Consider the following 16,349-nt stretch of genomic DNA (forward strand, 5'->3'; position numbering starts at 1 on the left):
GCGTTGGGGGGAAGCATGCTTGCTTGACCGTTAGGGAAATTAAACTTAAAGCAGCATCGTGATATTTAAAGTGTGCCCTAAATGCCTCTAATTTAAAATGAGGCATTTTAAATGTAACCTTAAGTCTGTTTTTGATAATCTTATGCAGCTCTAACTCCAGCTCCTGTAATACTTGCAAACAGAACCAGATTTTGTATGTACAATGATAAAATATTTCATTGCTTCAATTTAGTTACTACAGCACTTAAAATGCTAGATTTGACTTTTTTCCTGTTAAACACATTTTCAAACATTTTAAAATGTTTTAAAAATAGTGCTTCTCAATAAGGATATATAAACTGTTGACAGAAATATCCATGAAACATCACATTTTCCATAACCTGGAAATTGTTCTTTTGTTGTCTGAAGTATGAATGTTGCCTCATTACTTTGCGTAAGTGAATAGGCCTGCCTTAATTGTCATTCTTTGTCTACAGGCATGTCATTAATGAACTTATTGAGACTGAACGAGCATATGTAGAAGAACTTCTCTGCGTTCTTGAGGTAAAGATTAAATTTCACTGCGGCTCTTAGTGAATCTATTTATCTCTTCCATTTCATGGATGCTCTTATGCTTTCCTTATCACTGTAATACCTCTGCTTGTCCTGTCAAGCAGTGTGATCATTACATCTCTCCTTTCTCATCGTATTTTCACAGAGGCAGGAATATGCAATTTTTTTCTAGAAATATTCGTGCAACTAGGATTTTGTACTAGAAAACACAAATTGGGCAGAAAATAAGATATGCCTAACTATTTAGGTGGAACATAGTGAGATTTGTAATGATCATTAATTCCTGCAAAAGTTCATTCCAGAGTCTTGGGTCGACTCCAGGAATGTCATGTGTCACACAGGAATGTAAATCTGCATCACGAGAGTCTTGTGTCAGAGGAGAAAATTTGTTTCTTGCATCCCTCTTTGCATATCTTTAAGTGATCTTCCAAATGTCTTGGGTACAACTGTGGCAACAGAGTGCCTTGTAATACTATCTTCATTCGAAATTGTAAAGGAAACAAAGGTGTTCCCTTTGCTCCACACTTGTGGAGGCACAATTGCAGTACTGCTGAGTTGCTTGTAGAAATACGCTGCAGTATTCTGTGTTGTTCCTCAAGTTTGTTAAGTCTTCAGACATGGATGTGTCATTTTGTTGTAGTCCAATTTGACTGTAGGAGATGATGAAGTTGCAGGTAACTGAGGTTGAATTATTTTAATCAGCATGAATTGGAATTGAGCCAAGTGTCCATGCCACTTGGTGTCCATGCCAATGTTAAGCTCCTAAATAGGAGCTGTCGTAAGTTATGGACTGGGACTGATAATTTCTGAGTACGTACCTTCAAGTAAGAGTACTGTATGAGGGTTTTGAACTCTGGTCTTGCTTTTGCCTAGTTTGTGCTCAGCTTCCCATAGCATCTATGTCCTTGGTCCAGTCCAAGTGCTAGGAAGTGTTGATGACAGTAGGATGGTTGCATCTGATGTGTGGTAATAAAGCTAGGTAGGTCTGGAGTGCACCTTACGGATCACTTCATTGTCTGCTTTTGTATGCAATGCTATCTGTACAGTTCTGTTCATAAAAATCAAGACTCAAATAGTTGGAGGATTTTTGGTCCTTACTGCTGTTACTGGAGGGTTGTTGCAGAATCTTTCTATTCCTCTGGTATTATTGTTTTGCATAGAGTATAGTGTCTTGTTAGGCCAAGCTGTCTTGGTTTTCTGCCAATGTAATAGACTCTCCAGTACTCTGACCATGCCAGGCATACTTCTCTGTGCCTCCTTGCAGTTTGGGATTCATCTCCCTTGAACTTGGGTGATTGGGACTGTCAACAGTAATTCTGGATCAGATCCTTGCTTGAGGTATGGTTCAATGGCAGTCTTCCAGCTTTTGAGTAATTATAGTTATTAATCCGTAGTTCTGGCTATTCTCCCAATTTCTTTGTTTCTCCTATTCTGTTAATCTTCCTGTTTTTCCTGTAAAGTAACCTGATACTCCTTTTTATGGACAGTGTCTCCTATTATTATGTCATATTTAATTGCCATGCATTTTCTCTCTGCCAAGGATTCCAATAGAAAAAAACAAGGTACTTCCCAAGATTGATTATTGGGAAACTGCTATAGCTGCTTTTATCCGAGCTTGATAGTTTTCCTTTCATTAATAACCATGGTCATCCCACTTTAGTCTGTGAAATCCAGTAATTTTTATTAGGGAAAAATATTGGTCTAGTCTATTTTTAGGTATTGTATTCTACTCCTTTTTCCATTTACTTCAAGGCTTTTAGAACAGCTTTCAAATGGAAGACTAAGCAAAACCTCATATATTCTTAAAGTAAGGTTAAATGATCCCTGTGGCTGCATGGAGTAGCTTTCCCTCTCCTTTCTTAAAACACAAGTACTACATAGTACTACTGCACAGTAGTAAAACATGAAGGTTTTTTTATATTAAATTTTTAAAATAAGTACTATGTCAGCCTGAAGTGAAAAAAAAAAAGGTTAAAAGCTTTTTGTCAATGTATGGATTTCATGCTTTTGTTCTTTCAGAATTCCAAAGTACTGAGCTCTGTCAGGTTTGTTTTCATCTCTGCTGGGTTAGGTACCCCTTCTTTATGCCAATGCTGGCTTTGCTGCTATGTTCAGCATCATCTTTACTTCAAGTGGAAATGAATCATTGTCTTCATGCATCTCTTCACTGCATCTAAACTTGCACGGTGGCCACAGTTGTTCTTTTCCCTGTTAATTTTTTTTAACTCCATTTTATGTAAATGATTTTCATCTTTTTTAGTGCTGTACCACCTTTTTTTTCCCTCTTTCAGATGCTACATTTTCCTATTTGGGGGGAGAGATATGGGAGAGGGACCAATGGTTAGCGATCTATGAGCTCCAGCATCTTTGCTTATACCGTTGTCTTTTTTTTTTTTTGTGGTGTTTGAGGAAAAAAAACCCAGATTTTTAAAGGAATGTTTCTGTTTTTAAAAAAAAAAATCTCATCAGTATCCTATCCAAATGCTTGAGTTCTTCAGGCTAGCTGACTTTACCAGCTAGTTCTCCTACTTTTTGTAGTTTGGACATCACTTTGAAATTGAAAATCTTGTTTGCAGGTGCACGTCTGCTTATCCTTTCATTTAATTTGTCAGTTTGTTATAATCCAGTGCAATTTATTATAATCAATGTCACTAATGCAGTGACCACCTTGTCCATGATAATTGTGGTTTTAAAAAAAAAAAAAAGAAAAAAAAAGAGAGGGAGAAATCTAATCCAAATCTAAAGTAGGTCGTATCATCTTCCTTCAGTGCCTTTACACTAAGAAATCTGCTTACATTAAGAAATCTATTTACAATACAGGTACTAGAGCATTCTTGCAGTTTTTCTGGTTGATTGGTTGGGGGTGTTTTGTTTGGGTTTGGGATTTTTGGGGAGGATTGTTTGGTGGGGTTTTTTTTAGTGTTTCGGGAGATCACTTAATCACATATTAGTGACCTTGGGACGAGAGGAGAACAGTCCTGGGCTAAAGACACCTGCGTGCTCTCTTTTCCTTATCTGTGCCAGATATACAGACAAGAGAATGTAGCCTTAGATGACGAATGGAAGATGTCAGAATCTAAAGTTATGACTTTTGGTACCAAAGCTAATGAAAATGTCTTAAAGATAGAATTTGCAGCTTAATGATTTCTGTTACTTGCAGAAATAACTACAGTCAGCTTGTTCCCTCATACTAATAGCTAAGACGAGCATGAAAGTTTGCATGTGTACTGGAATTGTGGCTTTAAACTCAGATGTGTGAAGTCTTAACAGAAAATGTACAAACTACAATTTGTAAGCAGTGTGGGAATGCATAGCTTTTGCTTGGTGGAAACGATTGCAAACTTTGTTTCATCCTTGCTTAACTAAAATTGCAGTAATTATTCAAGTGTCTTTTAATATATAGGTCTGTCTTACCAGACTGATGGAAAAATAGAATTTGTATACTTCTTTCATGATTAATACTGAGCTCTTTCTTTGCTGTCTATCAGCCTGCAGGCAGACTGGCTTGTCACAGAGAGATTAAGTACTGCAAGTAAAGGGAGATAATCAGTGTGTCTCTCTCATGTGTTGCAGGGTTATGCTGCAGAGATGGACAACCCCTTAATGGCTCATCTCATTTCACCAGAACTGCAAAATAAGAAGGATATCTTGTTTGGGAATATGGAAGAAATTTATCATTTTCACAATAGGTGAGGATTTGCATTCAGATCTAAAAATAGCATTTGGATGGGATTCTTTAGTCTTTCTTTTAGTCTGATTTAAATTGCTGAAAGATCCTTACTGAGTCCCACTTGGCTATCTGGCATGTCAAAATTCATATTGCATAGAAGAGGAAAAGCAAAATATCTATAAAAGATGAGCAAAGCTGTGTGAAACTTTATTCAAATGTTTGCAGTACGCAGGTAAAATTTCGCATTGTGGTCCTCTTCCTGAAGGGATTTGGGATCTGCTTACAAGCTAATTAAAGCAAGGTTTGTTTAGGTTTCTTTTATTTTTTATGAAATTTGCTATGGAAAGTAAGTTATTATCCTAAACCACAAATTCTCAACTCTTACATCTGGTTGAGGATGGTTAATTTTATACTTGAGTGACCTCACTCTGAAGTTTGAATCCTTGCTGCTAGAGAGGTATTTCTTCACAGGAGAGTATTTAAATTGGTAGAAAAGAGAAGTATTTTCAAGAGAAGTTAAGCACATTAAATAGTTGTTTCTTATTCAGGCAAAACTAGACTGGAAGTTTTGCCACTGATTTTTTTGGGTGGGTTTTTTTTGTTTGGGGAGGTGGGGTTTGGTTCGGGTTTTTTTTGCTTTGTAGAGTTTGGTAGTATTTGGAAGGAAAAACCAAACACCAAAACCAACCAAACTGTACAGATCCTGCTGCTGAATATATAGGGCAGGGAATCAAAATACCCCTTCCCTTCTGTCGTGGTTTAACCCCAGCCAGCAATTAAGCACCACACAGCCACTCACCCATTCACCCCTCCGGTGGGTTGGGGGAGAGGATCTTTCAGAAGAGTGAAAGTGAGAAAACTCGTGGGTTGAGATAAAGACAGTTTAATAGGGAAAACAAAAGCCACGCACGCAAGCAAAGCAAACCAAGGAATTCACTCCCTGCTTCCCATCGGCAGGCAGGTGTTCAGCCATCTCCAGGAAAGCAGGGCTCCATCACGCGTAACGGTGACTTGGGAAGACAAATGCCATCACTCCGAACATCCCCCACTTCCTTCTTCTTCTTCCCCCAGCTTTATATGCTAAGCATGATGTCATATGGTATGGAATATCCCTTTGGTCAGTTGGGGTTAGCTGTCCCAGCTGTGTCCCCTCCCAACTTCTTGTGCACCCCCAGCCCACTCGATGGTGGGGCGGTGTGAGAAGCAGAAAAGGCCTTGGCTCTGTGTAAGCACTGCACAGCATTGACAAAAACATCCCTGTGTTATCAACAGTTTCCAGCACAAATCCAAAACACCGCCCCATACTAGCTGCTAGGAAGAAAATTAACTCTACCCCAGCCAAAACCAGCACACCTTCCCAATCTTATATTTGATTTAAGTTGTAGCAACAGTAAGCTAAAAGAAATTGGTCAGAATGTTTGTTTATTTTAATTTGCTATCCCTTTTTAAGTACATGGTCTAGAAGAGTTTTGTTTAGTTTTGTAGTACAGAATTACAACTCTGTTTCCAAAAGTTTAGAGAACGAATTGCAAGAATTTGTTTACTACAACTTTTTTAACATGTGTTCTAAGAAAATCTTCTTCCTCATAGAATATTCTTGAGAGAACTAGAAAACTACGTAGAATACCCAGAACTAGTAGGACGATGCTTTCTGGATCAGGTATGTGTCATCGTTTGCTGGCATTTCGTTTATAAGCCCCTCTAAGACTGTAACAGGAGTGATTTTCATGTAGCAATTGCCACCACAGCCCCTTTGTCTTGAACAGGTAACAGGTTGAGAATGTACGTGTTAATTGAGAGTTGGGGATATTTTCTGCTGTGTGGGGTAACTAATTTTGTTAGAAAGAGCTACTACCTTGTTGAAAGAAAACTGCTTTCTTCAAGTGGCAGTTAGGAAAAGATTAAGAGGAGTCATGCACTGCATCATTTCACATCACTATAAATGATTGGTTTACTTGGTTAGATTTCTTTCCTAGATTTTTTGTTGTTGTTGTTGCTCTTTTCTGTTTTCTTTAAAGAGTACACCTGAACAGAGTAAGTCCAAAATATTTTTATTCCAAAAATAGAAAGCTATGACAGCATTAAACTTTTTTAATCTGGGATTTATTAAACAATGAGTCTCACCCGTAGTATACCAAAGGCTGAATAGGAATCTGTTTATGGAAATCAGTCTCCTGTTGTTGCTACCCATTGATGTTCTAAAACTCCCTCCCCCTCCTATTTACTGGTTACAGCCATGGAGATGATGTTTCCTAAAACTGAGGGACAGGGGTACTTCTGTGCCTGCTGATTTCTTACCTAGTCTTTCCTTTATATCTATAGTTACTATGGCATTTTTAACAGTCTTATTTCCTTTTGCTTTCAACAAGTGCTGAAGTCATGCTATTTAGTTGCTGAAGTGATAAGGGGCAACAAACTGCTTGGTCTACCTTAGTGCAACTCCCAGTGAAAAACATTCATAAAATGTATGAAGAAAAAAGGGCAAAGACCTATTATAAGTTGCACAGAGGGACTCATGGTTGGGCATTCCTAGAAGTATTTTTCATATTTGAATAGAAATATATTTGTAAATATAATATATGCTTCTTCGTAAGGTACTTAACATTCAACTGAAGCAAAAATTAACAGGAACATTTTATTCTGATGTTCCAAGTACAGAATTAATAGCCGTTACAAAATCAGTTATTTTTAATAATCATTTTTTGCTTGGGATGCCTCAAGGAATTGCATTTTTTTTGTTGTTGTTGTTTTTTCTTAGCCTTATTGATCATGAAAAAAATTCTTATGAACTTTGCCTGTTAAAGTCACAAGAATTTATTAACTTTTTGCTTGTCTCCCCAATGTCAGATGGAAGATTTCCAGATTTATGAAAAATACTGTCAAAATAAACCTCGATCTGAAAGTTTGTGGAGGCAGTTTTCAGATTCTGTGTTCTTTCAGGTATGCTTGCTTGAGTCTCTAAAATATTTGTGGGGGGTGTTTGTTGTTTGTTTTGGTTGTTTTTTTTAAACTTCATCATTTATGTCAAGAACAAGTAACAGAAATACTGATTAGTGTACTGATGAAATCCAACACTGATTTCAGGAATGTCAAAGAAAACTCGATCACAAGCTCAGTTTGGACTCATACTTGCTGAAACCCGTTCAAAGAATAACGAAATACCAATTATTGCTAAAGGTATGTGTTACTCCATTATAACACTAAGTATATTTTGAGCATTTGTTTAAATGCTGCTTCTCTCACCCTGCTGGAGAGAAACCTAAAAATTAGCAGACAGATGTATGAATCAAAACAGAGACAAATCCCAGTCTATCAACTTTCAGCTTGGTTCTTTTCTCTTTCAGCCAAAAAGCTGCTAGTAGACAGGCAAATGTTACACAGAGACACCTTGTACAACTGCTTTTGTCCTTACATTTCTGCCAAAGAGAAGAATGAAAAGTTGATTAGGGGAAACAGAAGGCCCAAGAAACCTTTGCAACAAAGAAAAGAGAGTATCTGAAGTACTTGTTACTCGTCAGTTATAGTCACCTCATCCGTATTGCAGGAATTTGCCTTGCTGGGTTCTAGGAAATGCGTTCTAGGAAATGTACTTAACTGAGAGCGCTGTATGGTGTTTTTAGGAAGGATGCTGTTGTGATTCACTTAACCATGCTATACTGAGAGAGCAAAATGAGCAATATACTATCATAAATTTTTAAATTAATATTTAAGGTTTTGCCATGTTTGAAGCTGGCTTGTTTTAAGAAAAATTTCCCACATAGACATACGTTTCAATAATTGTATTTTACAGTAGCTTAAAAAAATTACCTCGGACCAAATTTACTCTTGAGTTAAAACTGAGCTGAAGTTAACAGCTTTTAAAGAATTAATTATATTAAGCTTGTGTAAAGAGAGGAGTATTAGAAAGGTTTTTGATTTAAAGTATCTTTACTGCCTGCAGTCCATGAGTAAATGCTTATTCTCATACTATGAAGTCTGGGGGGTTCCACATGAACTTGCAGCTATGTTTATCTGGATCAAATTCGAAGATGCAGCTTCACCAATAAGCCCTTTGGAGAAGGGGTGCCTTTTTAAATGTGTAAACAATGGTCAGTGCAGTAACTTTAACTCTCTTACTAGCATCCCAGGCCTCACCATAATTCAAATAATAAATGAAATTTGCCTATGTTTTTACATTTGTTCACCTCTAAAAAGAAACAAATATAAAAAATACCCTTTTTTTTGTTTGTGTTTTGGGTTTGAGGTTTGGGGGGGGGGGTTTAGCAATTGTGATGAAAAATATGTTTGCAAAGTTAGTCTTTTAAAATTCTTAGGTAGAGTTTACAAAACCTCTAGATGAACGAAATATATTTGGCTAATTAGCAGCAGAGATGAGAAGTAAAACTTTATGGTCTTCTGAGTTCCAGCCAGTATTTAACCCACTAGATTATATGGTATAAAACTTTACTAAATAACTTCAAGAAGTGTTAAAATTTAAATGTTCCTAGTTACTGCTGTTTCCAAAGCTAAGTAAGTATATTGTCATTCCCTGCCTGCTCAGGAAATGCTGAAGTACAGTAAGAACTGTGAAGGTGCTGAAGATCTTCAGGAGGCATTAACTTCTATACTGGGTATTCTCAAAGCAGTTAATGATTCTATGCACCAGATAGCCATTACAGGCTACGATGTGAGTAACTGTATTTTTACTTACTTTTTAATTTATTTTCATTTATTTCTTAGATATATGTACAGCATACCCTATACTGTGTTTTAATGAGAAGAATGTTTTACAAAAGGTGCCTTTAAACTGAATTGTGTAATGAAAATAATGGATCTCTCTATGCTCTTTTGAAGTTTTCCTGCTATGAATAATATTTTGCTCCGTCTACCCAAGTTTTCTTTCTTTGATCTACTCGACACCAAGTTAGAAACTGAAAATCATCATGAAGAGTCTGGTTTGGGCTACTGCCAAATGGGAGTCACTACTAAGTTTTTATATCTATGTGTAAAACTACACCCAAAACTTTCAGTTAAAAAAAAAAAACCAACACCAAAACCACACAACGCAACAGCTTTGGAGCAGAGTTTGGGGAAAAAACCCCAAACAACCAAATATGTGTATTGTGCCTCCCCCTCTCTGTATGTGTAGATCTCTGTATCTCTGCCAGTGGTACTCTTAACTGTAAAATCTTGCCTGAACAGTGTTGGGGAGAGAGAAATTTATGTGTAAAAATCCAACACTGACTTTATTTTTATTACGTTTCCAAACTCAACATAAACACTGATGGGAGAGACTACTTGGACCAACAGAACTTGTAAAGACCTGTTCACAGTATTCATTTTAGTCTGATGTTATCTTTTTGTAGTTATAAATACCGCTTTTTTTGTTCCAGGGAAACCTGAATGAGTTGGGCAAGCTTTTAATGCAGGGATCCTTCAATGTCTGGACTGATCATAAAAAGGGTCATTCGAAGGTGAAAGATTTGGCACGCTTCAAGCCAATGCAGCGACACCTCTTCCTCCACGAGAAAGCAGTGCTGTTCTGTAAAAAGCGAGAAGAAAATGGAGAGGGATATGAGAAAGCACCTTCTTACAGCTACAAACACTCCTTAAATGTAAGACACTGAGCAGTCCAGTAAGGTTGAGGTACTGAGGGCTTAACCTGCAGCAATACAATATTCTATTTTTTTGTCAGCAAAGCTATGTTATGGTTTTGCATTGGGAATTTCACCCTTTCAGGCAAACCTAACTGGTGCTGCAGGTCTGTGTCACTTTGTGTTGGTGTCTGTAGAGACTCGGGGGAAATTATCCTTTGAGAAAATCCAAACCATATTAGTCTAGCTGAATGGCAGTTGCATTAATCACTCGGCAAATGTAATAATGAGTAGAGCAGGGTAGTACAAAATAGATATAAGATTTGGTGGTCTGGATTTTAAAAGAGGCATCTTGTGGGTCAGTCTCAATTTAATGTACCTAAACCTTTCTTCCCTCCGGCGTAGCCAAGCTGACACAAAGCACTAAATCTCTTACATCCAACATGCAGATCATGTCTTATTAGTTATTCTTTTCCTTGAGCAAGAAGCCAAATGTGGCTTTGCTTTTCAGAAATAGGGTACCAAAGAATACCAGTAGCCGCCTGCTTCTGTTACCGTAATTGCAGTTTGGTAGGTCAGCTTCTGTTCTCTTCGCTTCCAGATGGCAGCAGTTGGAATTACAGAAAATGTCAAAGGGGATGCAAAAAAATTTGAAATCTGGTATAATGCAAGGGAAGAAGTTTACATCATACAGGTAAATAACATGCCACTTAAAAAAAAAAGAGAGAGAGAGAGAAAAGGGCGGGGGGGAAGTCTAACCCTAAGAAGATCTGGGTTTTTTTCCCTCTGCTATATCACTAATAGACAGTGATGAGGAAATGGAGGGGGGGGGACGGGACGACCACCAACAAAACACCCCAGATTAATTCATAAGGTATTTTCTTAAACAATATATTTCAATTGCAGAGTCTTCTGGGGGAAAAAAAAAAAATGACGTTTTACAATATCCATGGGGGATGTTGAAAACACCATTACTATTGCTCTCACTGGAGTAGTGGATGGCTTGGGAGCCGGGGTTTGACTGTAGCACATGCACAGCCTCTGCCTCATTGTGTTCCAGTTTCACAACTAGTTTCTGTTCACTGAAGGACTAGAGAGGGAGCTCTGTCTGTCCCTCTTGAAGGATTCCTCTGAGGCTGTGCTTTGGCACGCAACTCTCTGTGTAATAGGTATTCTATGCTTGATGGCTGATTCTATTTATTTTTGGGTAGGCACCAACCCCTGAAGTTAAAGCTACTTGGGTAAATGAAATAAGAAAAGTGCTGACGAGTCAACTGCAGGCATGCAGAGGTAAAATATTTTGGATATCTATACCTTTTTTTTTAATCTCTCTTCTCTTTGAACTTCAAAACCTGCCCTGTACATCTTCACTGTGTAGGACTGTAGAAATGAAAAGCTCAAAACACAAATCAATTTTAACAGTTCTTTTTCTTTCCTCCATCACAGAAGCTAGTCAGCACAGGACACTAGAACAAACACAGAGTTTACCTCTACCAGCATCGTCTTGTACAAGGTAAGTAAGTATGTTGTCAGATCAGCCTGGCTGTCTTGTAAATATACTAATACATCTAGTTTGCTGTTCTTCATTACTCCTATCCCTTAATACTGGCCCTTGTTTTAGGGGTTTTTTTAGGTCTCTTCCTACTATAAAGCTTGGGGTTTATACATCTCCAGAAGTATTAAACTGAGCAGCAGTGGCATGGGCTTTGCCAGTTGATAGAGAACAACACAGAAAAGTCATTTTCTGCACCAGCCAAAATCCTGGTGGTATTATGGGTCTGTTTGTTGAACAGCTCATTATATACTTTACATGCCAGATAGGAGAGTTATGTGGAGCAGCCTTCTTTCTCTATTCTTTTACTTCACCTGGGTTAATTTTTTTCTTCTTTTTCCAATGTCACATTATCTTCCTTTTTGTCTTTTTCAGGGCATTATCTTTTCTCTGTCCCTTGTTCTTTTCCTCCAATTTCCTGTTTTTTATCTTTCACCCTACCAACCTGTATATTCTTCTGCTCCCACCTGCTGTTCTGCCCTTCTCTGACACCTCTTTTTAATCCTCTGCTACTCACTCTTTTTTTTCATTATATGTGTATGTGTATATATCCATAAGCCCATGTCGTCATATCTTAACTCATTCTCACATGGTGTGTGCTCAAATATGTATACGCCCTGCATGTTTTATGCATCTACTTATCACTCAGGAAGAATGTCCCAGATGTATAGTATTTGTGGGATGTCTTTCTCCATTCCATTCCCAGTCGGAGGTGTGATGGGTATCCAACTGCAAGATCCAACCTTTGTTCATTCCTCATCTGTTCCTCTGTTAAGAGCTTCTGAGTGGCAGAGTTTATTCCTTTTTTTTTTTCTTTTTCTTTTTCGTTGGTACCTTCAGGAGGAAACTGTCAGCTCAGAATGTGTGCCTGTAGCTGAAAGTGAGTGAAAGTTGTCCTGAGCTGTCTTTTCAGGTGTGGTTTTCAACATGTGGTTGCAGTCAGTTAGGGGAGTCTTTCTCCTTTGTATGTGCTCATGGTCTTTCTATGCACAACCACCATGACTTCTTCAATCCTGGAAGGTATGATCTGTGAAGTAGCTAAGAAATGGTTTTCAGCCTATATATCTGTATGTAAAAGGCAGCCTGTGACCAAATTTGCTGGAGATGGATTGATTGTCTTAATTTTCTTCCAATCAACAGTCCTTCACGGAACCATATCAGAAACACCAAAAAAATAGAGGAGAGAAAAGCTGATCTCACAAGTCTAGAAGGCTATGGCACCACAATAGCACCGAAGTACCCCGAGAAAGGCAAAGGTGAGTTTACACGTATGTATTCTTATCTTTAACTGCAAAGAGCATGCCTGCACTGCAGATGCACAGGCAGATCCACCAGCAAGAGCAGCCACGGTAGTGCAGGCAAACACAGCGTTACACCTGAACGAGCAGGTCTGTGCTGCTTTCAGCCCTCAGGCAGCCCACCCACAAAGTGTTGCCCACGCTGCACCAGCGTGCTGGTCACACCTGCCTTTAGCTCCGGGGTTTCTGCATTGCACTGTGTGGTGTGGACAGGCCCAAAGCCACCTCCATGAAGGGTAGCCAAAAGGAGGTGGAAACTGTGGGTTATGAGGCCCAAGTCTGCAGTAGGTCTCCTTTTAGAGCTGCCCAGCTTCTCAGGTTTCTCTTCCTCTGCATAAATTTCTTGGCATTACCTGTTCTGAAGAGTATTATTTTTCTGTTGAATTTTGGTTCCCATCACGGAGATTATTTACTAGACCAGTGGCAATACAAGCCCCTGCACAGTGAGAAGAACAACTGGCTGCTTGGGTTCTTCTGTTGTACCTGGACTTTCAGTTGTCCTTTCTCATCTTAACGTGCCAGTTCCCTGGCAGGGCTGTGAACGATTTTTTGCCTTGACCTCTTCATGGCCTTCTCCCCTTTCTTTGTCTCTCTCTTCCTTTGTAGATGACACTAGCTCTACCTCAGAATGCTCTGTACTGTCAAAAAAGCGCTTTACGCTGCAGGGCTTTACTAATCTCAAAAGTCAGAAAGGTCATTTTTTAAAAAAGCTAGATTGTTTTCTGTTTAAGGCTGTAATTGAAGCATCACTTTGTGTGTGTGTGTAGTGTAACAGGTTTTCAGTGTATACACTAGCTTGTTCTCCTAAGTTCAAGCTAGGTTCCTGAGTCACTGACCCTGACAGGGAGATTTCAAGAGAAACCGGCTCCAGAGTGGGAGAGGGAGATGCAGCTGGGAAAAGTGGAGCTGTTGGAGATGCAAGGGAAGAAGTGTAGTTTCCAATGCCGCCAGTCTCACTATTGTGGCCAAGGAAGGAGTTTATAGTGCCCCATTCCTGCAGGAAAACTAGAGGAAGTTAGTTGTCTTCATATCAGATACCTGGTCTGCTTCTAGCTTCAGTGGATCTGCCCCAAGTGCACCTGTACTTGGCAAAAAGGAATCAAGGTTTTCTAGAGTATTTCTATATTAGCGTCCTTGCTAACAGAACCCCCAAAGCATGACTACAGCAGAATGTGTATGACAATGTTGTTTTGCTGGGTACAAAAATAGGTAAGAATTTCCTTATGCGTCCAGAAATGGTCTTTACTTTTTTTGCTAAAACAGGCAATAGGAGTCTGAGACCTTTCTTGCTTCCTCCTGCCAAGTAATCGGACTGGTACATTAAATTCTTGCTTTGAACACCTGTCTCTGAACAGTCTGAATTGCATTAAGATAATGGTACTTGTTCAAGAGCATGATTTCCCCCCCTGCCTCCTTCCCTCCCCAAGCATCTTTTCAGAATGCCTTTTTGAAACCTGATTACCTTTGAGTTCTGTCTGGAGAGACTCTAGCGTTGCATATCTAATGCTAATGAGGTAAGCACTAATATTCCATGCTTGCCTTGACAGAAACTCCATCTCCTTCTGCTAAAAGCCAGACATTGCCAATGATCCTTCTTACAGGACCAGGTATTGCTGTAGCACTAGATATATATATAAAAATGATTGCTTAATTTGGTAATTTCAATTTTAGACAAACATTAATTGTATTCAGTTGATGTCTAGTTCATTTAGAGAATGATTTACATATACTTTTATATATACTTTCATCTATTACTGTAAAATAAATTTGTCAATTTATCTTCAAATAACTTCATGTAAATAATTAATTCCTTCTGCTGTAATTGACCAATTTTCAGCTAAAATTAGAGCGATTACAGAAATCCATTTGTTTTTCACTGTAAACTCAAAGGTATTTGGCATGCAATCCACCTATTCTCTTTTTTCCAGTTCTTCAATATCTCTCTTGTGTGTTTTTTGCCTATTCATCCTCCTGCAGCTTCTCCTACCAGTCCTGACAAAAAAGCTAAACGGCATGAAGTAGTGAGTGACCCAACTCCTTTTGGTTTAAGAGGTAGAATGATACCACATCTTGTTCTCAACAAATATCCACACATCCCTCTGTAATATGTTACATCAGAGCACTGCAGATACCTGTATGATGCTGTTGCGTGCAGCAGTATTGGTATCAGCTGAGTTCTTCCAAGTGGGTCTGTCAGCTTCTGTATATACTGTTTTTGATAGCACAACCGGTTGAAGTTTTATCTTGGCATTGGCTAACTAGTTTTTGGGAGAGGGCAGTGGAAAAGGGATGTTCTGCTGAAGAAAACCAGAAGCCGGATGTTTTATGGAACTACAGTGGCATCCAGTTACTATGAGACACTTGGTTTTCCAGTTAGCATCCTCCTGTCACTGTGCCCCTTGTGGAGAGGATTTAACTTTTAAAAAAGGAAAAAAAAAATAAAAACTGAGACGCATGTACTCTAGTCAGAGTAGGGATCATCACTGTCATGTGGAATTTCCATTGTAGATCTGCATTAGTTACTGTAGTCACAGTCCTGTTGCATCTTTCTTTGGGTGAGAGTAGGCAATTTTTACCACGCTGTGAACCCCAGATAATTTAACTCAACCCCTTGTAGTAGTTTGCCTCCTGTCCTCCCACCCCACAGCTAAGCAAAGAATAAAAAAGCATTTCAGTTAAATGACCCATTTCTAATCAGCAAGGCTGTTGGTGAAGGCTTGACTACAAATCTTTAGGGCTAATTAACTAGAGAGTACAAGGAAAGCAGTCCCTCTCTTCCTGACTCTCATTCCACCACCATCTCTTTTAGAAAATATTATTCTAAAGATAAAGCTGTTTCAAGCCCTACCATCATGCTCCTTCTCCAGCTTTCCACAGCATTTGTCTTTGTCTTGCCTGTGGAAATGATGCGGGTTCAGCTGCTGTGCTGGGGAAACTATGCAACACCATTCACCTTGTCTGAGCAGCAGGCAACGTAATCCCAGGCCAGACGCATGCAGAAACTCCACAAGTGTGGATATGGGAGTTAAGAAGTTAATTTTTCTGCAGGTAGCAGTCAAATCTTTGAGATTTCCAGGTACCATGGAAGTCCTGAGGGCCTGAAAATGCTATCAGAAAGCAAAGGGTGTTTTGTGGCCTTTTCCACGGATGCTGAAATTTTCCAGGGTGGAGAGTCCTTGATCATTGCTAATTTACAATAAAATTGTGGGTTCTCAGAACAGACTTGTCTGATTTGCTGTCCTGTCCAGCAGCCTCTCACCTTATGAAACCGCTAAACCAAGTAAATGCATTTAAAACATCTAGTAACTCCCCTTTCTGTTTTGCACCTTCCGATCTCTTTTCTGACACTTTATCTCTTCTCCTTCCCCAACTGAAAGAGGGATAAGCAGGCAGTTGACCCAGGCATTTCAGGATGAAGCTGCACCAGGTGATGGCACAGCTCCTTGGTGCAGAGCGCATTGCCCCCACTCGTTTCCTTTCACTGCTACATCGCTCCAACTTATGTCGCAGGGAGCTCAAGGAAAATGTATTGGTGACAGAATCATATCTTGTAAATAGATCCCATCTCTGTGAACAAATCTGTGGGCCCATTTCTGAAGAGAAGCGGTTAATGAATTCTTCGTTTTCCTGGCACCATCAAATCTAAGCTCATTTCTGCATAACCTTGCCTTTTCTCAGGCTATCCGCCAAAGACACTTCCTGCC

General features: G+C 39.0%; 1 protein-coding gene across 1 annotated transcript in view; it reads left to right on the forward strand.

Annotated features, from left to right (window-relative positions):
* The window catches only part of MCF2L (MCF.2 cell line derived transforming sequence-like), a gene marked incomplete at its 5' end in the record, with an annotated part of 62,474 nt that overhangs the window by 40,699 nt on the left and 5,426 nt on the right, over positions 1-16,349 (forward strand). The window contains 13 exons of the mRNA XM_009578160.1: positions 477-543; positions 4,126-4,241; positions 5,813-5,882; positions 7,070-7,162; positions 7,307-7,399; positions 8,763-8,888; positions 9,595-9,816; positions 10,397-10,489; positions 11,007-11,085; positions 11,242-11,308; positions 12,488-12,603; positions 13,252-13,338; positions 14,623-14,697. Coding sequence (XP_009576455.1) covers positions 477-543; positions 4,126-4,241; positions 5,813-5,882; positions 7,070-7,162; positions 7,307-7,399; positions 8,763-8,888; positions 9,595-9,816; positions 10,397-10,489; positions 11,007-11,085; positions 11,242-11,308; positions 12,488-12,603; positions 13,252-13,338; positions 14,623-14,697 — 1,304 coding nt within the window. The remainder of the gene's footprint in view (positions 1-476; positions 544-4,125; positions 4,242-5,812; positions 5,883-7,069; positions 7,163-7,306; positions 7,400-8,762; positions 8,889-9,594; positions 9,817-10,396; positions 10,490-11,006; positions 11,086-11,241; positions 11,309-12,487; positions 12,604-13,251; positions 13,339-14,622; positions 14,698-16,349) is intronic.

This window comes from Fulmarus glacialis, unplaced genomic scaffold, assembly GCF_000690835.1.
Source record: "Fulmarus glacialis isolate BGI_N327 unplaced genomic scaffold, ASM69083v1 scaffold415, whole genome shotgun sequence".
NCBI lineage: Eukaryota > Metazoa > Chordata > Aves > Procellariiformes > Procellariidae > Fulmarus > Fulmarus glacialis.